Raw genomic sequence first — 24,437 nt, 5'->3', positions numbered from 1 at the left:
GTATAATTGTATATTTTTTTAATCTTTAATCTCATATTCATAAATACCATGTACCTATTCCTAGTGGTCGAGAGCTCACTTGGTGGTCTTAAACTGCCGTTTAAAGCCATGATGTGTAAAGCTGGTCGTGAGAGGCTGCACTCTGCGTCGCATGCGCACAGTACGCTTCGCGTGCGCACAGTACGCACCGCGTGCGCACAGTACGCACCGCGTGCGCACAGTACGCACCGCGTGCGCACAGTACGCACCGCGTGCGCACAGTACGCACCGCGTGCGCACAGTACGCACCGCGTGCGCACAGTACGCACCGCGTGCGCACAGTACGCACCGCGTGCGCACAGTACGCACCGCGTGCGCACAGTACGCACCGCGTGCGCACAGTACGCACCGCGTGCGCACAGTACGCACCGCGTGCCTACAAGCGGGTGCTTGAGAAGCACTCATACGATCTCCATATAAGGGGAATGAGACATTGAGCAAACCACGCCCACCAAAGAGGTGGCCTGAACATGGGTTAAAACTGTTGGACAAAACATCAACTTTTTAAAGTTTGCGCCAACAAATATATATCGTCTGTGTACCTGTTTTCGAAACATCAAGTTTTCGAGGTTTGACCTTGTAGCTACGCACATGCATAGTTCTGTACCAAACAACCAGTTGATTTGTTGTGTGTGCGGTACGTGCTCCACCGCCAGCCCAAAAAATTGGGAAACCAAAGGCTATGTTGGTGTTTTTGTCTTGCTTGAAATAAATCCTTACACTCTCGAAAACCGGTACAATAAGGATATGTGAATGGGAATAATATTGTGGTAGAGCCTTTTAAACCTCTAGTTTAAAACCGGGTGGTTGCCGATGATGGCCCAAAACTTAAGCGGTTGTCAGCAACCAGGCCTCAACCTGGTTTTACACCAGACGTTTAAAACTGCTCTACGCCACGATTATTTGTGGTTTAGCACAAAGCTGACATGTAGTCATATTTTTTAACTATTTAACAATTTCATTTTTTTGCATCTGCTGCAGTAGAATACTGTACAATCTCTTGCATATGATCGATGGTACGATATCCCGCCAAACGTTTAGGATTCATGGTCTTATCTTAGACTTGTACGACTTCAAGTCCCGCCCAAATCCAAAGGTTTCGTCCATAGGCAAGACAGTTTACCACAATTCCTTTTCTGATTATTTTCCCGTAGAAATTTTTGATTGGTGCTTCCATATTGTAGATGTACAGTGCATAAATTATTTTAGAAAAAATGTATGGACAACTAGAGCTATGACAATGCTTTAATTTAAAGCTCAAGGAGACTTGTAAAAAAATATTGTAGTGTATTATTTTATTTTGTCTGCTCATATGCAGACAAATTTGGGAGCAGGGTTTCCGTGACATAATTTTAAACATTGATTTTTAGGTAAGGATAGCAACTGACTGATGATTTTAATGCAGTCCAATTTTTTCATGGTGGTCCCTTAATTTGAGTGACTTTAGGTTTCTATTGGAGGAAACATCTTGTGATTAACCCTAACTCCCAAGCATGATTTACAAAACTGGGAACCATACCCATCCTGGCAAATTCCAACACCATATGGGAAACTGCACAGACATATTTCTGACTTTTGGAGGTGTGCCAACCCAATGTAAAAGACTGTCAATTCAGGGGTACTGTACCCACCCTAACAGATTCCAACACAATATGCCGTTGGGGTTTGAGAGTTTGAGGGTGGAGTTAAAACACAAACCATTTGTAATTTTAACATTATTGGAAAAATTTGAGTTGCGTAGTTGATTTGACATGATAAACACAGTCATCAACCAGTGGGAGGGGGGGGGGGGACTTTTCCGACGTAGTCTGGAGGTCGTCACTTACAAATTGTGTTTCTTAAAGGCATACAGGATCATTTGTATTTCTCCCAAAGTAACCCACCAAATTATTATCAAAAAGCTTACTTGGATTAAAGGTACAAACACACTGAAATTATTCTGTTTGGAATGTTGTCATATAAAAGAAAGCACGAAACAGATGTGATTTCCAACGATCAGTCAATTGACTGATTTTTGGAAATGAAGAGTTTTATTCATGAAATCGTGTTTTGTGATCAAAATGCTGTGTATGGCTCTTCACTGTTTTCTCAGAAAGTGTAATATCCACTGAGCTGAAACTTCAACAGGTTAGGTTTTGAATTTTCTCCTTGGGATTTTCAGTGGTGTTATTATTGGAAACGAGCAAAATGCATGAAAAGCAAATGATCCTATATGCCTGTAACCTTTACCAAGCAGTCCTGAAAACGCTGAGAATCCAAAATAATTTGTGGAAATACTCGAGCATGAAAAGGTGATATGTGAGTTGAGTGTTCCTCCTTTATTAAACACAAACCTCAGATTAACCTACATGTATGGTTCCAATTTAGAAACCTGATGAAAAAAATTTAACCTCATGACAATGATTACATATTTACCCAGAAGACTGGTTCTGACTTCACAGGTATGTGAATTGAATTTGAAGTCGCGAAACATCAGCTGTGAAATTTGCCGAGTTCAACTTTTCAAATTTGCACCGTGAAAACTTGCCATGACGTCACAAATTCACGTTCATTTTGGTTTTGAAGTATTAACCGGCCTTAACCCTTACAGATCCTTTAAATCCACCAGGAATTATTTTGAGGATTTTGAAGAATTAAGAAAGGTAAAACTAATAGCCACTATCACTTTACATGGAGCTTGATGCTCCTTGAAAATTGGTAGGTACAAAGAGCTTGCCAGTGGGTTCCTACACAGTGGAGGATTTTGTAGGATTGAGGAAGGTAGAGCCCAGCTACTATTACTGTACATTGGGCTTGATGCTCCTTGAAACTTGGTAGGTACAAAGAGTGTGCCACTGGGTTTCTGCACAGTGGAGGATTTTGTAGGATTGAGGAAGGTAGACCCCAGCCAATATTACTTTACATGGAGCTTGATGCTCCTTGAAACTTGGTAGGTACAAAGAGTGTGCCACTGGGTTCCTGCACAGTGGAGGATTTTGAAGTTTAAAGGTTGATGGATAGATAATCCATTAAGCCCCGCCCCATGGTGTGCTGACCAATCACATGCAGTGTGGCATTGGAGAGGCTCACATGTTGTTGCCCAGGTGTGCAGTGGGTGGGGCTTAGTGTGCAGTGGGTGGGGCTGAATATGTAGTGGGCGTGGCTTAATGATCAATCTATTGAAAATTATTTATCAATAAATCATGTAAATTAACAATTTCTCCCAAAGCTTTTAATCGATCTTACACACTACCTTTAAAAAGCAAATCTATGTATATACACGATAAATATATTGAAGGTCAGAAAACAGTAAAACTTGATGAAGCTACAAGGAAAAAAAAATGTATTCCTTGCCGTTTGCTTTTCCTGTATATTTATCAAAGTTAATACTTCATGTACAAATTATTTACAATTTTTTGTTTTTGTTTTGGAAAAACTGCAAAAGGGATTCAAACCTCAAGCTCCGGTATACATCTACGTCTGTTGTCAGTTGTAACTGGCCCGGATCTACACAGCGGCATGTGCGTGGTCACTCCTTGGGATTTTGCCCAAGATCTTGGGAATTGAGGCCAGGGCTTGAGAACGTTTCCCTGAGCTCTAGGTTTTTTTGCGTATTGAGAACACCCTAAAGTATGGATTGCGCATGTGCAAAATGATAACTGACGCACCTTGTGATCCCCATTTACATACAAATAGGGTCTGTGCTGTTTTGAAACATAATGCTGATATCTTGGGAAATCTTGGGAATTTTTCTGCGGTCATCTCGGGATTTTTCAAATTTGAAGAGTTACCACGCTCAGTAGCTCTAGACAAATTGTCTATGAGCAAAACAAGGTGTATTAAACCAATTTCAGCACTACAGGAAACTGACTAGGTTTGTTATTATCATTTTCAAAGTTGAACAAAGAAATTGACTGGAGCAGGGTTTGAACCTGTGACCTCTGGATTGCCGTTCCGGTGCTCTACCAAATGAGCTATCCAGCCCTATGTTGGCGGTTCCCCAATTTGTCAATGTCTTTGTCCAAGGGGCGCTAGTCAGAAGCCGTAAACCTGTATCATGTAACCAAAAGCCGTATCCTCTTTGAGTGATACCCGTTTGCTATTAAACCAATCTCCAACAGTTATTTCAATATATGCACACAGGCACTTAGTCTCTGTTCAAGCCGTCAGTGCACCTTAGCGTTGGGATGCAGTGGTTTGATGCGTACATTTCTGGAGAGACCGAGTCGAAGCGGCTGACCGGGAGAGACTAACTTGACTCCGCCCAAAGGGTTGGCCTCACTGGAAACTGTGCATAAATTAAAATAATTAAATGAGTTGGAATGATCAAAATAATGGAAACTTTTTCCTTTAATATAGCCCAACAGAAGAGAAACTAATAATTCTTATATTAATAGTTCGGTTGCTGTACCAGCTGGTATATCAGACTCAAACCGGCCAACTGACCCCAGCAAGCTCGGTGGTCGAGTGGTAAGACAACTGCTCTAGTAAGCAGGAGGTCGTGGGTTCAAGTCCCACCCTAGTAATTGAGATTTCTTTTCTCACAATCACATTTAAAATACGTCGGCGAAGGGCAAAACCAAATAACAAAATGTTAATTCATTTTGTAAGGAAATTAATTCCAAAGGGAAAGCGTTCCTAAAGGAACATTCGTTGACTGTTCTCAACTTCTTGCAAAAAGAAAAATGACCCCCCGGTGTATAAGAATATATATATATTGTTTTTCAATTAAGATTCATTCACAAAATTACTTCTTCTCTTTGAGAAATCTCAAACAAAAACTGGTATAAATAAATACTGCAAAATTTGGAGCTGGTTTGATGTAAACAAAGTAGAATACCGGACCATGCTTCCAAGTCGAGATTTGACTATCACAAATTGGTAAAATGAAATTTTTACAACAAAAGAACTCGACCAGAATTCACAACTGAGTACATTTTAAAATTTACTGGTAACAAAAGTTGAAACTTAATAATGATTTTAGTTCTCTGTTAGTACTCACTGGAAGGCGAGGACCATGGTTTTCTGACGGCGGCCGGTGACGGTAGCGCCCTCTGGTTTGTTTGCTGTGAATTCTTCACTCCAGTCATGGCTGGGGGTGTGAAGCCTCTGACGGGCCCGGTTGCGGGTGGGCGTCTGGCCAGGGGTGTGACGGGGGTTGATGCCTTGGGTGTGGAGTCTGAAGTTGGTAACGATAAACAAATTACCCAAAATTTAATATTCAACTGAAATACAAGACTACATTTCATGTTGTTGGACTTTAAACAAAACTTTACTCTTTTGCAAAGGAAACCTCACTATTTTGCAAAAAAAAAACCTCACCCTTAGGCCAAAAAAAAAAAATACTCGGTCTCTGGTCAGCACGCGCGTAAATTTTAATCATGAGCGTCAACCTTTTTTTTTTTCAAATTAACACGGAAGCTACAACAGCACCCTCTATTGCCGCACCTCCTCAAATTTTTGTACCAAGGAGCACCAAGGAATGGGAAATTGCACCAAGGCAAATGATTGAGGGCACCAAGGCAAATTATGGAGGACACCAATGTATAATGAGGACACAAAACAGCAAAATAGTACCCACCTTGTCTGTACAATTCAAGCTTGAGTTGGCCTTATCAAGAAAATTTTACTCTTTTGCAAAGGAAACCTCACTATTTTGCAAAGAAATCCTCACTCTTATAAAGAAAATTGTACTCTTTTGCAAAGGAACCTCTCTTGTTGAAAAGGAAACCTCACTCTTTTGCAAAAGAAACCTCGCTCTTTTGTAAAGGAAACCTCACACTTTTGGAAAGGAATTCCAATTTCTACAATTTTTTAATGGCTCGACCATTAATTATCTTGTTAAATTTAGATGACACCAAATACGGACTGAGCTTGAAAAAACAAATTTGAAATAGTTTGAAGTTTATCTTTCAAAACTATTTTATGAACACAAAGTAGTTTAAAACCTCTACTTCATCATTGATAAACAGTTGTACAATAACATTGCTTGATAATAATGGAATCGCCTACTTGTAGTTTTGGTGACTTTAGTCGCTGGTTTAGGTTTCTTGTCTCCCGATGTCTTCTTGGTTCCTCCTCCGCCGCCAGTCTTCTTGCCTCTCTCCGTAGATCTTGGGCTCTTCCCTTTACTCTTTGCTGTTTTCGTCGTCTTCTTGGATGAGGTGAATTCTTCATAATCACTGTCACCGTCGCCAGCATCATAGTCATCTGAACTGCTGTCATCGCCAGTGTCTGCAACATGAATATTCAATACTTCATGAATATTCAGTGCTATTGATACCAAATTATCGCATCATTGCAACAAGGTCGTAACTCCATTCTGCAATAAAGTCGGATACGACCTTGTTGCATGGACACGGTGAAATATGAATATTTATAAAGTGGCTATAATGTTCAGTGCCATGGAGGCAAACACGAATATTCAGTTTTATTTCTACCAAATATGAATACTGGTTTTTGTACATGAATATTTATAAACCCGAGAAATTTTGTAAATTATTATTCGACAAGCTCCAAGTCATCACTGAATACACATTGCTTAAAATCATATCGGTGGGGGAAACACAACATTTCAATGAAAAAGTATGTTTAAAAATTTGACAATTTATTTAAATCATGGTGTGTTTTATGACCTGCTTTGAATTCATCTTCATCATCATCAACTCTGTCGCTCTCTCCACTTGCCATCTCCCGTTGCTTAGCAACCGCATCCTTGGCCGCTTTTCTCTTTCTCCTACCTGTTGCAACCTCATCCTCATCCAAGCTCTCTACCAGTATGATCTCATCACTGGGCTCTGGGAAGGAGGTGGATGGCCTGGTCGGCTTGACAGCCACATTCTCTTTGTCTTCTGATTGGGCGTTGTCAGAAGAACTGCCAGGAAGGGGTGTTTTTGTTGTTGATCCTGTTTGGGCAAGAAATTTAATTGCACCAAAAGAAAAGACAATAAGCACATTTTATAAGTGTGTTTAAAACATGTTATGTAAAAGACAGTTTGCAGCATTGGTAATACATTTTCAAGAAAATAACTTGGTTTTTCGATCCTTTTTTTTTTAATTTTAATTATATGTAAAAAGTGAGATCAAAATTTTGACAACAGTTTTCTTTATTCTAGCCAAGTCATTCTATAAATTTAGGTCCACTTTTTTCCTGTCCCTGTTACATCTAACGTCTGTGATTTTATAATTCTGATGCACTCCTCAATGCAGTCATCCTCCAAGAGTGATTATGAATAGCAAACTACCTACCCAACAAATACAAAAATCAATTGAAGTCATTCTTAATGATACTTGAATGGCAAATGACAAAGTACCAAGGTAACAGGACAGGAAAATGTCACATTTTGGATCCTAACTTTACAGAATGACTAAGTTCAACAATAGCTGTGGATTGTAGGGCTGTCCTGAATATATCAAATACTCAAAAGGTCAATCATCAACGGAATATTCGAATAGCTTTTTTGCCGGTTTGAATATTCTAAAACGAAACAAAAAACTACTAACATACACACTACTGTAATGTTATTTTATCGTAAAGTTGCCGTGTTTTATTGTCAGGTGCCACTTTTTGTCAACAGTGATGCATTGTTCACATCATTTTAACACATTTAAGCCCTTTTACGGTTTACTGCAAAACACTCTGGCGCCACTCATTTCGAGTAATTGAATACTATTATACGAAAATGAACAGCCCTAGTGGACTGTTAAATATGATAAATAATAAACAATGAAAAATTATAGCACTTGTAGCTTGGAAAAATCAAATAGGAAATAAAATTCTAAGTTTGTTAGGGTTCAATACCTGTATGTATCTGCGCTTCTATGTCCTTCGTCCTGCCGACTGTCTGTTTGTTTGTTGTTGATTCGTTTGTCTGTGCTTCTTGGGAAGCCTGCATGGATATTTCCAGAGCTAGCTGCATCTCCCGGTCGAACACTTTATCATCTGGAGAAACTCTGAGTAAACAATGAAGTAAGTGAATTGGTAATCTTTCATAAAAACTGTGCTGAGAAGAAAATAATGCTCGGTGACTATTTCAATCTGTTGGAAAGCAGTTGGAAGCATTTTGGAAGGTATTTGAGTTGGCTGGTGAAGTGGTTTTTGTAATTAACCCTAACTCCCTAGGCATTTTGGCTAGGATGCAACTTCAATCCTGCAAAATCCTCCAACTGTCTCCATGTAAAAATTGCATACAGCCTCAATCCTCAAAATCCTCCGTTATTTCTTGAATGTGGTCCTTGGAGGGGTGACCACTGCCTCAATCCTGCAAAATCCTCCAGCAATCACTGTCGACATGTTGAGGCAGAGCCAGTGACATCCTGGAGCAGTGCGGAGGATTTCAAGTATAATCTAGTTTTAAGTTTTTGAGAGCTACGTAAGTTTTAACCCAAGGCAAGATACGTGTAGGGCCTACCTTTCTTTTCTAGGACCCCTGCTTGTAACATTCACGTGATCTGTCAATGCTTCAGACTTCTTCTCTTTACTTTCCGTCTTGGCAGACCCCGTTTTGATCTTGGACACTTTGTCTTTCTTCTCCAACTTTGTCCTCTTGGAGGGGGGCGGAGTTGCTCGAGCAAAGTCATCTAGATATAAAACAAAAATACAATGTCATAAATGCAATGTAAATAAAACTTTGTGTCTTTTTATTTTTGTGTCGTTTCATGTCTATTTGATAAACAGACAGTCACACATGTATCTGCAGTGTTGTTAATGTTATGCCACAACTATGGCCATGGCTATGGTCCCAACCATTGTTGGGGAATTCCTAACTTTAGCTGGGACGATCCTAACTGTAACTAGTTGCATCATCCCAACTATAGTTCAAGCGATGCAATACATGTAGGTGGGACGTAATACATAATACTGAAAAAAAATTTGCATATGATTTGAAATGTTTCTTACCATCACTATCGTCCCCTTCATTAAATCCTGAATAAGTCACTGTTTTCTTGGCCCTGCAAGGGAAGAATAAGATAATTGCCAAGTTTAATATTTATTACGAACGCTGGCTTACACAAGTATGCAGGATTTTACTGGGGGGGGGGGGGGTGTCGGCCCTCAATCTAGCCCAATTCTTTGCGTGTACGAAATTTGGCGATCGTGTAGTGTAGGGCCCGGTTCCTATATGGGAACAAAATCCACTTTAAAATTACTGGACCTACCAACAGACCAAACTAGTTGGTGACATTCTCAATAAACAGGTACTATATGTCATGTATGTCAATGTCATAGATAGAGGGCAGGGTTTTGATTTTTTGGGGGGAAAATTTGGGGGTAAAATGACGATGACAGCGCAGCGACAGCACGCGACCAGAAAATTAATAAAGATGGCGATCACCACGCGATGTACCGTGAGGCATGCTGAATCGCAAGGCACAAACTGCGCAGGAAAATCGTGATTCCTACCCCAAGAATCTGTTCAAAATTGCAAAACGGGTGTCATTAGAATTAAGAAAAGTCTGTTTTTGATTGTAAAGGTGATTTTTGAGCAATAAAAAACATTTTGACTCTAATTTGGGGAAAAGTTCCATACTCGGATGTCAATTTATCTGCTGCCAAACATATTATTTGTCACCTCACCTTGTCATTTGAACCAAGAGAAATCCAGGAAGCTGTGTAAAGGTGAAAAAAATTTACTCAAAATGTGTTTTTAGAGCACATTTTGGATGCATACGTCGTGCAGAACTAACTTGAAGCAGCCGGTCAAAACTTATTGTAGTGGCTGAAAGACAGCGGTACGTTATACACGTGACATCAACAACCATGACGTCGCATGAGCCTGCCAATGATAGTGCAATACGTCATTATGAATATTTATTTTCTCATGAATATTTAGTTTATTTCAATGGATACTTCAAATACGTCCAAAGATTGATTATTGCAACAGCGATCGTGCGCGGCCTAGCGGTTAAGAGTCTCGTGTATCAAGCAAGCGTCAGAGGTTCGAATCCCGATGAAGTAACTGACTGATTAATAAATAGAAATTAAGGAAAGGAGAAGGTGAGAGTAGAGGAGGGAAAGTGGAGGAATAACCATAAAAGATGTAACTTTTGGCGCTAGAAAATTAATTGAAAAAAGTGACGTCCGAGTATGGAACTTTTTCCCTAATTTGATCAAAACAAAACAGGGGCCCTACACTTAACGATCGCCCGAAATTTACTTCAAGTTCAATCTACCAGTAGGCCTACCAAATAACTAGCCCCATAAATGTGGCCTATTTACTGGACTGCCTCCGTAAACATAGGCCACACATCCACATGTACAAAAACGTGTCGACTTTGCCAAATTTTGATTTTCACATTTAGGCTTACTTTGTAGGTTTTTTTTGCTTTAGAAGCATTCTCACCCTCTATATAGGCTAATCAGAAAGTGCTGCCTTTTTCAGATGTCCATTTTTCGTGAAATTTCCAGATACATTTGCACACGTTTGTGACGTTTGCGTATCAAAATTTCAACATGAAATTTCACAAAAATTAGACATCTGAAAGAGGCAGCACTTTCTGATTAGCCTATATAGAGGGTGAGAATGCTTCTAAAGCAAAAAAAAACCTACAAAGTAAGCCTAAATGTGAAAATCAAAATTTGGCTCCGTCGACACGATTTTTGTACATGTGGATGTGTGGCCTATGTTTACGGAGGCAGTCCAGTAAATAGGCCACATTTATGGGGCTACCAAATAACCAATGACAATGTCCAACATTAATTGTCCAAGTAATTAAATAAGCATACCTGGATGATCTTCGACTATCAGACATATTCCCATCTATGTTAACAGTGCATACAAGTATTTGGAATTGAAAAACAACCTCTCAATTTCAGCCAAAAATGAATTGATAGGACAAAATTAATCTTCATCACATTCACACAACTCATTCCAGTTTTAGAAATTCGCGCTTTAGAACAGCGCCCCCTATTGCGCGCTTTATTTGTAAAACATACTGAGATTGAGGGCGCTATTTTACAACATGATCTTTGAAATAGATCACCACCACGTGTCTTGTCTGTTTTGCTGAAAGTGCGCGCGTGGGTTCTTCAATGAAGTCTTATTTGTCTACTTTTTCTTTCATTTTATGTCTTCAAGTAGCTCGGGGTGGTATCTACGGTGGCTGATCTCTATAGTTCTCTACCAGTGTCTACGGTCAATCGCACAGGACTTGTCGTTCCCGGTTCCCAGAAATGCGAGGAACTGGCGGAGCCCGATGCGAACATAAACATTTATCTTACATGAACTTCTCAAGCCTTCGCCTCGTGGAATGGAACATTTCATCTGTCACCTCGTGAAATTATTCTTACCATTGCACTCACAAACATTCATTATTTGTATACTAACCTTATATAGAAAAACACTTCAAAGCATACGGATTATTAGGCCCACTCTGCATGTCTTCAAAAAAGTTTCCATTATATAATAATAATAATAATAATAATAAGCAAAGATTTATCCATCGAAAAAACACAAACTAATTATTAAACACAAACTAATTATTAGAATTAACAAGAAAAATGTTAAAATCAGTTTAAAATCAGCATGAAATTACAAACAAAAAATGACAAGCAAATATATACTGTTTTCAGGTAGAAACCAAGCAGGGCCTATAGGGCAGAACAGTGCGCGCATGTATATTCTGAGTTTCCACGAAGAGACAATTCCACTGTCTTGCGCGCAATAAGGCAACAACCGCCAAGTCGATTTCGAGTTTTCATGAACAGACAGATTTATTTGGATATTAATTACTCAGCAATTAATCATTTTATATATTGTTCTTTAATAGGTATTTTTTTTTTTTTTGGCAATTTGTGATTTCAGCTTTCTATCTGTATCACACTAGTATAGTCGGCATGTTCTCCAAAAATAGGCGCGGAAATCTAAGTTCTGTGACCGTACTAATTTAAAACCTGATTTGCTCAATTAAAACTTCTGTTTATTTTTAGCGCTCCTTGACCAAATGTGTTCCTTCGTGAACTCCCACCATGAGATAATATCCAGAATTAGCTGGGCTGCTAAATATCTATGTATCGGCAGCCATATATTACGTTCTCGTTATTCCTACTCGACAAGCTCTGCTTCTTGGGGATCCCCTTCCATCATCTCTAATTTGAAAATAATGTGCTCAAAGTCAAAGTGAATCTAAAACTAATGCGATCACGATGAGATGTGGTAAAAAATAATAAAGAAAAGTGACGTCCACCAGCTAAGCGGCGGCCGCAAAATAAATAAGTGGCTGGCAGGTAATTCTGTCCCCCCCCCCCCCCCTGGTAAATGTGTCCCCCCGGACAAATTTACCGGCCCGTGACCCGGTAAATCTGTCCGGGGGGACACATTTACCTAGGTAAATCACCGCATGCATGCACGGGGACACATTTACCAGGGGGACACTTTCAACGTTGGGCAGGGGGACATGCACGGGGACACATTTACCAGGGGGACACTTTCAACGTTGGGCAGGGGGCCGGGGACATATGTCCCCCTGCCCAATGTTGAAAGTGTCCCCCTGGTAAATGTGTCCCCGTGCATGCATGCGGTGATACGAGTCGTGTTCGTGAGCGCGCGCATCGCCGCAAGTACATGCTGCAAGATTTGTGGCAGCGTTTATCGCATGTGTATAATGTGTATCCCGCTACACGAAGGAAATTCATCCAATGAGAAATTTCGTTACGCGCTACGATGGGAACGCAGACCAATCCAAGTAGGCGTTATATCAATGAGGCGTCCACCGGCGTAGAATAGGGCTACTGTAGTGCACGACCTTGCTGTAATTTCACCGTACTCCAAGTCCGAGTCGATCGAAACAGTTGTTCACATTTCACAAAGAGACCAAAAAGTTAATTTATTCATCTCTATGAAGAGCAGACTAGAAAGTAAAAAATGTATAGCTTGTATGAATTCACTAAAACAATATAGGGAATTACTGGCCTTCTGCGTTGCAAAACTAAACAAAAAAAACCTGGAGGGGACAGAATTACCTGAAGGGGGACAGAATTAACGGGCCGGGGAGGACACTTTTACCTAGGTAATTCTGTCCCCCCGGACACTTTTTTAAAACGGGGGGAATTACCGTCCACAGCGGCCGCCAGATATTTAAATGGCGGCCGCATGATGGATAAATCTACGAATTTTTTTTTTAAAAATTCGCGCATTTGCAAAAAATATATTTATCCCTTTTCGACTGGCACTATCCATCTTCCGTTAAAAAACAACCTCTCAATTTCAGCCAAAAATGAAGAAAAATTAGGTCAAAACTGACCATAGAGCTCTATGGTCAAAACTTGGTCGGGGCCCCCTATAATAATAACAGCGCCCCCTATAATAGCCCGCATCGTGAACAAAAATTATACTGATTGAGGGCGCCATACAGAACATAACGCTGAAACGAAACAACAAAATAAATCACGAGTGTGTGAGTTGTAGCTCCCATGGTTCTCCTAAAATGAAGCCTTATTTGTCAACTTTTTCTTTTATGTTATGTCTTCAAGTACTTTGGGTGGCATCTCTTGACAAAGGTAGGGTCCTGGTTGTGTTCGAAATTGAGAGTTTACAAATTATTAACTTGTAATGTTAATGCAGTTTTTAATTTTTTTTTACAATGTCAATTGTAGCCCGACTGCGTCTGGCCGTACAGTACTATCGCAAGCTCTGTAGTACGGCCAGACGCCCGATGCTTCCACAGAGACTGAATTTTTTGGGCCGCCGATGTAGCGATTTTGCTACATCCTTCGATCGCGATTATCTTTTCATCCAGGACACAAATTTCCAAAGTTAAGGTTCGTAGTCGTAGAGCAACTCATACCTTTTCGAAAAAACGTTCTTTGGTCTCAATATTTTCATCCATCTGGCCACAAGACGAATTTCAGTCATCAGATTCCACAAATATCGTCCCCCATGCGATCCCCCATGCGATTTCAAAATGGCGGCTGCGCTGTAATGTATGCATTATTGGAGCGCGCTTGGGCAAGATAATGAATATGCATTATTTAGTTCATGACCTCGTGTTTGTATGGCCAGCCGCGCTGAGTGTCCGACAAACGTCATAAACTATGATGCATATTCATTATCTTGCCCAAGCGCGCTCGCATAATGCATACATTACAGCGCGGCCGCCATTTTGAAATCGCATGGGGGATCGCATGGGGGACAATATTTGTGGAATCTGATGACTGAAATTCATCTTGTGGCCAGATGGATGAAAATATTGAGACCAAAGAACGTTTTTTCGAAAAGGTATGAGTTGCTCTACGACTACGAACCTTAACTTTGGAAATTTGTGTCCTGGATGAAAAGATAATCGCGATCGAAAGATGTAGCAAAATCGCTACATCGGCGGCCCAAAAAATTCAGTCTCTGTGGAAGCATCGGGCGTCTGGCCGTACTACAGAGCTTGCGATAGTACTGTACGGCCAGACGCAGTCGGGCTATGTCAATTGATACTCCTAGAACTATGAGGCTCCGCGTGAGCGGAGCCTCTTAGATCAAGAAGCCCGCAAAATTGCCTGCAGCACAAAACACTAATAAAGTACAAAAACGTCCATCAAAATGCAGCCATTTCACACAGAACCGCTGCACAGTTTGCCCCTATACTCCGTACTTTATCTCTTGACATACTCGCGTATCTTGTGCGGAACTAACATAGGTGGATTCTGTCGGTTTTTAGGCCAAAATGATGAAAAATATGCCCTTTCCGTACTGAGCCAACCTGACACTTGAAACATGCACGCATATGATCGAGCGATGATTTTCGGTTCGCTCGGAGCGTGCCGCGGGGGGTACGGTACATGCACTTGTACGCATGCACATCATTTTCGCTTGTACCGTACCCCCCGCGGCGCGCTCCGAGCGAACCGAAAATCATCGCTCGATCATATGCGTGCACGTTTCAAGTGTCAGGTTGGCTCAGTGCGGAAAGGGCATATTTTTCATCATTTTGGCCTAAAAACCGACAGAATCCACCTATGTTAGTTCCGCACAAGATACATGAGTATGTCAAGAGGTAAAGTACGGAGTATAGGGGCAAACTGTGCAGTGGTTCTGTGTGAAATGGCTGCATTTTGATGGACGTTTTTGTACTTTATTAGTGTTTTGTGCTGCAGACAATTTTGCGGGCTTCTAGATCTATGAGGCTCCGCTCACGCGGAGCCTCATAGTTCTAGGAGTAGTCAATTGACACTGATTGACAGTGCACATTTCAATGTTTTTAGAATTAGAGGAAGTTGTTTAACCTACATAGCCATGGTGACCGTTTTAGCCGATTTTCTGCTAACTTTGACAGATTTTTTGTTATAAAACGAGTTTGACAGAAAATTTGACTATGGACTTTTTGGCAGATTTCTTGTTGAAGCTTTTTTAAACAAATGTACCATTGTTTTCCAAATTTTCTGTTTTCTGTCGAATATAGGCGGGCCTAGGCTAGTCCGAGTAACTTGGACCCAACTTATCGCCTTTTTTAACATTTGGACATGGTCTGGCGATAGTAAGGTCCAAGCTAATACCGAGACCTAGACAACACAGTCCCAAAAACCAACATTTTCCAACAAAAAACATCAGATTTCACCTTCAAAACGGCCTCCAAATTACTAGATATGTCACCTGAGGTACAAGTAGACATAGATGATTAAGATGGTTGTACTTAAGTTTACTTACGATCCGGAAAAAAGTGAAATTTTCCGTTCAATTCTGAAGACCCCCTCTGCCTAGGTTGTCGTTGTTGTGCTCACGTTCAAAACTGCATGATAATGGTGTCTGACTTCGACCTCATGCAAATGTCGTGACGACACGGCAGCTTCCCCTGCGCCGCGCCGACAACTGTTTCCTGATGTAGAGTGCTGTGTAAGTTCGCGGTACGCCTAGGAGTCGCGCTGGCTAGCCAGGCGCATGGCTGGCGCTCTACATCAGGAAACAGTCGTCGGCGCGGCGCAGGGGAATCTGCCGTGCATGCAGTGCATTATGCGCAAGCGCGCCGTCCCGACATTTGCATGAGGTCGAGGTCAGACGCCATTATCATGCAGTTTTGAACGTGAGCACAACAACGACAACCTAGGCAGAGGGGGTCTTCAGAATTGAACGAAAAATTTCACTTTTTTCCGGATCGTAAGTAAACTTAAGTACAACCATCTTAATCATCTATGTCTACTTGTACCTCAGGTGACATATCTAGTAATTTGGAGGCCGTTTTGAAGGCGAAATCTGATGTTTTTTGTTGGAAAATGTTGGTTTTTGGGACTGTGTTGTCTAGGTCTCGGTATTAGCTTGGACCTTACTATCGCCAGACCATGTCCAAATGTTAAAAAAGGTGATAAGTTGGGTCCAAGTTACTCGGACTAGCCTAGGCCCGCCTATATTCGACAGAAAACAGAAAATTTGGAAAACAATGGTACATTTGTTTAAAAAAGCTTCAATCTTTTCAAACAAATCCTTGCATATTTATGGGACAGGCTGGCTGGTCTAGGTGCTGAGGTTCACTGGGAACCAGACTTCATCGTGACGCAACCACGTTGTCTGAAATTTACGCAAATTCATATAACATCTTGATGTGACCATGGATTGTTTATGTAATTTGAACATTTTGAACCTTAACTAAAGCAATACTACAACATCTGCATGTGATTTTAAGTGTTTATAATGTATTTCATTGTCAAAGTGTATTAGAAACAATTTTGAAATGTACTTGAAACACTACCAAGACTGCGTGGTGTTAGATGATTTCAATCTGACCAATTTCCCTTGTTCCCTGTCTTCAGTGTGTGATCTTGGCAGCGATGGCCGACTCCATCTCAACTTATCAACTCCAACACAGTGCAGTCTTCCACCGTACGCAAATCTACAAATCCAATCAGACAACATCGACCCAAAGCTGACATCATTTATACTCTTCACAATCCAAACGCCCAACTTGCCTGTCCAGATCTCCCTGACTCAGAACCCTTCCCTGGATTACTCTATCAATGGCTCGGATGTTGGGCTGGTCTCCATTCTGAAGCCAGGCCAGACAGTGGTGGAGTGGTTCTTGACGTCGTCGTGGAATTTCACCGTTCCCATTCAGTTGTTTGCTTTGCCTTATTACCACAACACGAATGACAGCTCGGGTGAGTACTGATGAGTCTTCAAACAGGTCTGAGTCTGAGTTTTCTTGTAGGCGAGTTAGGTGAGTCGAGTCTAAATCGGAGTGGTTGAGCTCAGGGCAAGCAGGCGGATTCAGTCACGCTTCACTGCTCGTCGCGGTCCTGTTTTCCTGCATTGACCCTGTTGATACAGTTACTTTAACACTTCATATCCCTTCGTCTGAACCTGACCTGCAGCGTTTTTAAAGTGTTTGACATAAGTGATGCGATCAAGCTACATGAGTCATTTGTCAGAAATTTTCATTTGGAGATAACTGGCCAAAATAGGGCCACTTCATCACATCACTTCATCACATCTCTTGGTGTTCTGACTTCCATAATCTTTGAACTAAAGATGGTATCAGCATGCGGTTTTCACAGCAGTAATGCTGAGATTGTGCTCTTTTCAAATCTGTAATAAAAAAAATTTTGACTGGGGTCGACAAACGACTCATTTAGCTTGATCACATATTGCCCTGAATATTGACTTCCGACTAGAAAAGGGTAAGGGTTCACCAATCAAATTCTTAAATTATTTCATCACCTTTCAGCTCCTATTCCTGGCGCTTGCAACCAAGAATTTGATCTAGAGAACGAGCCCAACCTCCACCTACACAACACCAGTGCCCTGAACATCACTCTCTTAGAGTTTGCTGCGGCCAATGTGGGCGTCAAACTTGGCGACGCCCTGCCAACCTGCGACGTGGGTGACACATCCCTGAGATTTCGGCTGACGTACGAGCTGTACGTACTGCATCTTGGGGCGCTGCAGTTCAACAATGAGTCGTTTTTTAATGAAATGATGAAGATGTCGACTGTTGATAACATCATCAAGAATGGAGAAATGGTAAGCCAGATTTTTGGTGAAAATTGTTGCACACAAGTTTTGTACATTTAACAACTCAAACTTAGTTAAAATAGCAGCCTATCAAGAAAGTCACTACAATAAAAGTAGAGAAGATTGTTGTCATACTCAGTGTTGTCCTGAGAGATTGCGAGGAAAAATTCACAAACTGCTCGGGTGGGACCCGAACCCAGGACCTCCTGCTTACTAGTGCAGACATCTTACTACTCGACCACAAGCTTTCCAGGTAGTTTGGGGAACTTTTGGGAAAAATTGGGAACTTTGCGTAATCTCGAACTTCCGGTGTCTCGAAATATGTATCCATTCCCCTTAGATTAGACTTATCGAGATTTCACTGTATTTGCTCTTGAACTTAATCTAATCGTGAAGACACAGAATTATAATTGTTGTCTTTCTTTGGTGGTTGTCACAGGTTCAGTCCTTCGAAAAAACGGACATAACCGAGTTTTACCAGGTCAACTATCGCAGTCGAGGGTTTATCTACAACGTGATCGTGACGGATCCTGTGTACGGAACCAGAGCGGCGTATGTACCTGCTGTAGTCTACTCATGTGAGCTGAAACACAACAGTCTGGAATGCCAAGATGACAGTAAGAAGCAGACCAAAAAAACTCTTTGAGTGTTTTGTTTTTGTGATTCGAGTCCTGTGACTATGCCGAATTCGAGTTTCACTCCGAAAAATAGATTTTGTTTTTAAATTGACCTATCACCATTTGTGAGTTAGCCACCCTTAGACAACCCTATGGACGTTTTGTGCACTAAGTTTTGTTTGTCTCAGATTTTGCGTGTTCCGCGTCTATTTGTATATCATGTAATGTGACACAATTCACAAGCTGCGTTGACGAGATTCTACCGCAATAGGTCAATTGCTGTTTTTCTAGAAAAAAAAACAAACAAAAGATGCTCACTTTTCATTGATTGAGAAATAAAAAAACCACCAAAAATCACAATAATATAAAAATTGAAATTATAAAATGAAAGATGTAATTGAAACATATCAAAATACGTCACTGTCACTGTCAGTCATTCTTTAAAAAATACGTAACTGTCACTGTCAGTAGTTCATACAAAGAAAAAAACTAAAGCTTACAATTGGGGTACAGACAGTGCATATTTCATTGTGGTTTGACATGGAGCATTGTCTTCTATTCCTCGTTCCCCTGACCATTTCTATGTATCTATCCCCTTTGCAGTTGATTTTGGCGTGATTTTAATCGCGACGTTCACAGGCCTTGCAGGGCTAGTCATCTGCCTATTTGGACATCGCATCTTCAATTACGGTAAATTTCTGTCGTCTCTATCACTTGAAAATGAAGTAAACATTGATTCATTCATAGAGTCAGATCTGACGTCTGTACAAAAGTCCTCAGATGTAATGTTGTCCCTTTTTTTGTATCATTACAGAGGTGTTCTTCTTTGGATTTGTGCCTCTCTTCATCGGCTCTTTCATGGTCTTCGGATCTCAAGTTCCTATGAGTCCTTTTGGTAAGAATCCTAGTTATAGTTTACCTATTTTTTTTTAATCAAACATTCTGTTATTCTCTTTTACAATCCGTACAATGCTTGATTTCATATGTTCTACTTTGTAGCCTTGAGTGCCATCGCAGCTGCCTTTGGTCTTCTAGGGGGCGCTGTTCATTTCTTACTGTGGTGGCGCTTCGGCAAGTACCTCTGGTCGATGCTCCTGACTGGACTCAACCTCGGCTTCTTGTTCTCGGCACTCGTTTTCTTTGTCACGCCGCTCGGTGAGTTGACTTGTATATGGTCTTTGTGGACAAGCACCCCCTCAACGGTTGTGAAAGTGGGGAGTATGGCCAAGTAATTACGGTTTGTGACTCGAGATCAGAGGGTCAGGGGTTCGAATCCAGCTGCTTGTCATACATGTATGTTGTGTCCTTGGGCAAGCCACTTCACCTCCACTTGCCTCTCTCCACCCAGGAGTATAAATAGGTACCGGCATTAGCTGGGGAGTAACCTGCGATGGACTGGCATCCCATCCAGGGGGTATATTGTCAGTCATGCTAAGGAAAGCGGAGATAAACGCTGGCCTGGTGGGCTGTATTGGCTTGTGACAGCCCTGACTTTTACTTTAAATAGGAGGGACATTCGATCACAATACTGACGATGCCTGATGCTCATGCGAAACTGCTATGGCATTGAGCACATTCAGAAAAAAAATTGTGCAATAACTTCGCGCCATACGCGGGCAATTCCCAAATAGTCACAAATTGCCATCTCGCACCGAGCATGAACAGGCTTTTAATGCTATGTACCGTACGTTCCTTCACTTAATAGTTTCATTATTTTTTCCCGGGTCTGTTTGCAGAGAATTTATCAACGTTTCACAGTAACACCATTTACGGCCTAAGCTTCTCCTGTGGAGTGCTGATTGTGCCTGTCGTTCTGCTGTACTTCCCAAAAGTTGTGAGTAACAAACTTTCACTTTTAAGTGGTCCATGCCAAGTGATTGCAAAAGTTATCTTGCTGTACCTCTGAAGATGATGACTAACAAAACGTTACTTTTTCATGGCTCTTGCAAACTGTTGTAATACTTATTGGGTGATCGGGTGCGATCCGGTCACCTGTTTGAAATGGTACATCTTAATCTTTCTTTCTTCGTTTTTTTTTTTTTTCCGGAACAAAATGCAAATGGATAAAAAAAAAGAATAGCGGTAAACGTTTACAAGAAATTAAAGTGCGGATAAGCCCTACGTTCATGGAACAGACATAGACCTCTAGTTATATTTTGTCATGATTCATTTGAAGACTTCATTTCCCAAACTTGACAAACGCCGTTTTGTTCCCTTTTAGAATCCCGCCCACTCCTTTTTACCCGAAGTCAGTTTCGACAGCTTTTATGTAGTTAAACAAAATTCAAGAATAATAAAGCAAAAAAAAAACTAAGAAATAGCTGTTATACCACGAACAGTTTTCACTTTTTCAAAATGTATATATCTCATTCTGAGTAAATCTCCATTTTGTTGTGTGTTTTCCTTCTTCAGTTGAGTATCGTCGCCAGTGCTATCTGGGGCTCATATCTCGTCTTAGCCACCATCAGTTACTTCACCACCGGTATCTTTCATTACTTACTCTACAACGTCATGCGGCGAGCCATTATGGACAAATATGCCGAGGCCCATCACACTATCAAGTTTGAAATCATCGGTGAGTATTTGATAATTTCAGAGGCTAATTTAATGGTGCTACTTAAAGGTAATATACAGCATTTGCAAAAAAAACACCCAAAAAAACCCTCCAAATTATTATGAAATACCTTACTTTACTGTAAGTGAATAATAGTCTCAAGCATCCTGTGAAATCATGGCACCTGGTGTGCTGTCTTTTTCCAAATATGGTTGGCCGATCATCATTGGAAAAAGAAATGACCCTTTTCAAAATTAGTTAGTCATTTTGTTTGCAATCGGTTATGAATGTAACCAGCTAGTCTGGTACCCTGACTATATCCATTTAGAATAATTTTTCACACAGACAGGAATAAGGGTTAAAAATTGAAGAAAAAAAAACGCTGTATAAAGTCTTGTAAGGATTGCAATTTACCAGGTTTTTCTTTTACTTCTTAGTTGCTTGTCTGCATAAGCACAGAATCACTAGGGGTGGAGGCTGTACATAAATTAGCATAAATTACAGTAAACGAAGCCATGAAATTGAATCTAGGGCCAAGTTCGGGCAAGGACCATTAGTTGACTAGTGGTTGATTTGTGACGTACCTTACGCCTGCGCACTAGTCAAACGCTGGTCAAAATGTCATCGCAAAACTTCTGGATCCTGGCTCTCTGCTAGCGTTATGAATGCGCGCGGCTATTGGTTACCAGTGAAGCAACCAACCCCAGTAGGCTGGTTCCAAATAGTCGAAAGCGTAGTCAACAACCGTTGACTAGACAGAGTTCGGGCAAACGTTAGTTAACCATTGGTCAACTATAGTCCTTGCGCGAACTTGGCCCTTGTTGAGGAAAACACTTGTTCGAAATGTCGCCCTCTATGATGGCGAGCTGACGTATCAACTGAATCTACAACTATTTTCACCTGGATATATCCATCGAATGAATTGCTTAATTGAAAAGCAAGGAGTTAATTTATGTCAATTTATGCACAGCCAAGTCAGAGCCATGTATTAAATATGAAGATAAAATCTCGAATGCGGCACTGTAGAAGAAATTGTCAAGAATTAGGAATATTTGAAATGATTCTAAATCTCCGTGATTTTGTTTTGGTTTCCAGACATCATTCTCTTTGTTGCATGGCTTCTCTCGGCCATCGCTGGCGCCCTGCTTCAACGGCACCTGACTAAACATAGCCCCACCCCCTTCCCAGCATGCCCCTACCGAGAGTGGAAGAAGCGTCAGCAGAATTGTAACACCGAGCCCGACAGGCGAGGGCGCCAGATACAGACCTTTCCAAGGGACGATGTGACTGAAAGATCACCACTCATGGCAAACTGAACATCACGAGGTAAACAAACGAAACAAATAAACAAACAAAAAAGAACCTGAAATAAGCACAAAAATGATCTCAATATAGACAGGTTGCTGGCTATAAACTGAAATATCATGTCATGCTTATGTTGGTCACTGATTCCCTGTTGATTTTGCACAGTAAAAAAAGTAGGTAACCATCCAAAATAAGTATTACTCGATGGGTACTTCTTGTGACTGGTACTAGGCCATTTGAAACATTCCTGATAGTGTGGAATAATCTGAATGAAAGTTTGGATGAATTACCCAAATTTTTTCAAAGATTCAATTGAAAATGTAAGCTTTGAAGAAGAATGTGGTGCATGTGGCATATTTCTGGTGGGGTTTGGGTTGCAGTAGGGGTTGGGGTGTGGGTTAGGGGGTTGTAGGTTGGGTTTGGGGATGGGGTTGGAGTAGGGGGTTGAATTGGGTTTGGGACTGGGGTTAGGGTTGGGGTAGGGGTTATTGTTGGGTTTGGATGGTGATGGGATAGAGTGGGGTTTGGGTTAGGGTTGGGGTTGAGGGTAAGGGTTGGGGTATTGGGGTAGGGGTTATTGTTGGGTTTGGATGGTGATGGGATAGAGTGGGGTTTGGGTTAGGGTTGGGGTTGAGGGTAAGGGTTGGGGTATTGGGGTAGGGGTTATTGCTGGGTTTGGATGGTGATGGGATAGAGTGGGGTTTGGGTTAGGGTTGGGGTTGAGGGTAAGGGTTGGGGTATTGGGGTAGGGGTTATTGTTGGGTTTGGATGGTGATGGGATAGAGTGGGGTTTGGGTTAGGGTTGGGGTTGAGGGTAAGGGTTGGGGTATTGGGGTAGGGGTTATTGCTGGGTTTGGATGGTGATGGGGTGAGTGGGGTTGGGATTGAGGGGGGGACGGGATATTACTAAATTTGTAATATTTGGCAATGATTTTTGTACTCTTTCTGAAATGCTGTATACATTGATATGCAAATTGTATGTTTCCACAGGAAATTATTTTGTAATGTATTTTTACAGACGAATCTGACAGAATTTTAAATGTATTTTTTTTTTGCTGTAATTCCAAAGATTTTTACATGCTATAGTAATCAAGATTTGGTTTAATGTAAAGTGTGTACATCATATTGATCTATGCTAATTGAAAATTCAAGTAAAAGACGTGACAAGTGGTAGCCTGTCGGCGATGGTGTCTTTGTATGATAGTAAGTTTTCTACAGTAAGTACATGAATGAATTACACTATGCGTGATACTCAGATTAAAAACAATAATTTTACAGGATCGAAATGTATTAAAGCTATTGTAAGAAACGATATTTAACCAAAAAGCATTATTTTGATATCTAAGTGTATGTTTACCTTGAAGTTGGCCGTTAGGTTTATAATTTTGCAACTATTTCCGATTCTGTGCATTTCTCTAACAAACCCTTCAAATTTCGAGCCAAATTTGTAACCATTGTTGTTTATGAATGAGATGGCAAATGGCAATGAATATTGCATGACAGAGGATTTTGGTAAATGTCAGTATTTGATTTTCAAATTGCAGAGGCATATCGGATGAATTTTTGTTCATTTCCAACAATAATGCCACTCAAAATCTAAAGGAAAATATCCAAAACCTGACCTGTTGAAGTTTCAGCTCAGTGGATATTACACTTTTCGAGAAAACAGTGAGAAACCAGGCACAACCTTTTGATAACGAAACACGATTCGTTAATATACATATAACTCTTTATCTCCAACGATCATCAGTCAATTCGGGCGATAAACAATGCAGTAAACCAAGAGTTTGCCACGGAGAGTTCATTTTTCCCCAAATGCATTGTTGGAGGAATTTGAAATTTTTGTTTTTCTGGTCAGTAGTTTCGTAAGCATATGATTCCAGTGTATGTTTGTCCTTTTCTTTTCTTATTATCAATATGGTGTTTTTTTATAAAGCGGCAGAACGCTATGCCCCAATCTATAACAAATTAGCTCAAGTTGTCTAATGACACTCATTCAAATGGGCCATGTTTTGT

The 24,437-nt window shown here is 40.8% G+C and overlaps 2 protein-coding genes across 2 annotated transcripts; one reads left to right on the top strand and one right to left on the bottom strand.

The window, feature by feature from the left end:
- Positions 1 to 2,323: 2,323 nt before the first annotated feature.
- Positions 2,324 to 10,925, bottom strand: LOC119742670 (RAD51-associated protein 1-like). The gene is made up of 8 exons (XM_038218823.1): positions 10,745 to 10,925; positions 8,918 to 8,970; positions 8,430 to 8,598; positions 7,820 to 7,971; positions 6,654 to 6,923; positions 6,031 to 6,252; positions 5,021 to 5,197; positions 2,324 to 4,306 (listed from the first exon to the last, which is right to left on the bottom strand). Exons 1-8 carry the CDS (start codon positions 10,768 to 10,770, stop codon positions 4,185 to 4,187), a joined length of 1,191 nt encoding a protein of 396 aa, XP_038074751.1. The 5' UTR covers positions 10,771 to 10,925; the 3' UTR covers positions 2,324 to 4,184.
- A 2,450-nt stretch (positions 10,926 to 13,375) lies between these two features.
- On the top strand, positions 13,376 to 22,819 carry LOC119743406 (transmembrane 7 superfamily member 3-like). The gene is made up of 10 exons (XM_038219802.1): positions 13,376 to 13,516; positions 16,748 to 17,092; positions 17,659 to 17,954; positions 18,385 to 18,562; positions 19,166 to 19,252; positions 19,377 to 19,457; positions 19,562 to 19,717; positions 20,299 to 20,396; positions 20,975 to 21,137; positions 22,212 to 22,819. Exons 1-10 carry the CDS (start codon positions 13,444 to 13,446, stop codon positions 22,430 to 22,432), a joined length of 1,698 nt encoding a protein of 565 aa, XP_038075730.1. The 5' UTR covers positions 13,376 to 13,443; the 3' UTR covers positions 22,433 to 22,819.
- Positions 22,820 to 24,437: the final 1,618 nt, after the last annotated feature.

The sequence above is a fragment of the Patiria miniata genome, unplaced genomic scaffold (genome assembly GCF_015706575.1).
Source record: "Patiria miniata isolate m_02_andy unplaced genomic scaffold, ASM1570657v1 HiC_scaffold_6, whole genome shotgun sequence".
NCBI lineage: Eukaryota > Metazoa > Echinodermata > Asteroidea > Valvatida > Asterinidae > Patiria > Patiria miniata.
Note: the sequence above shows the minus strand (reverse complement) of the source record. Positions and strands in the feature narration are given on the sequence as shown.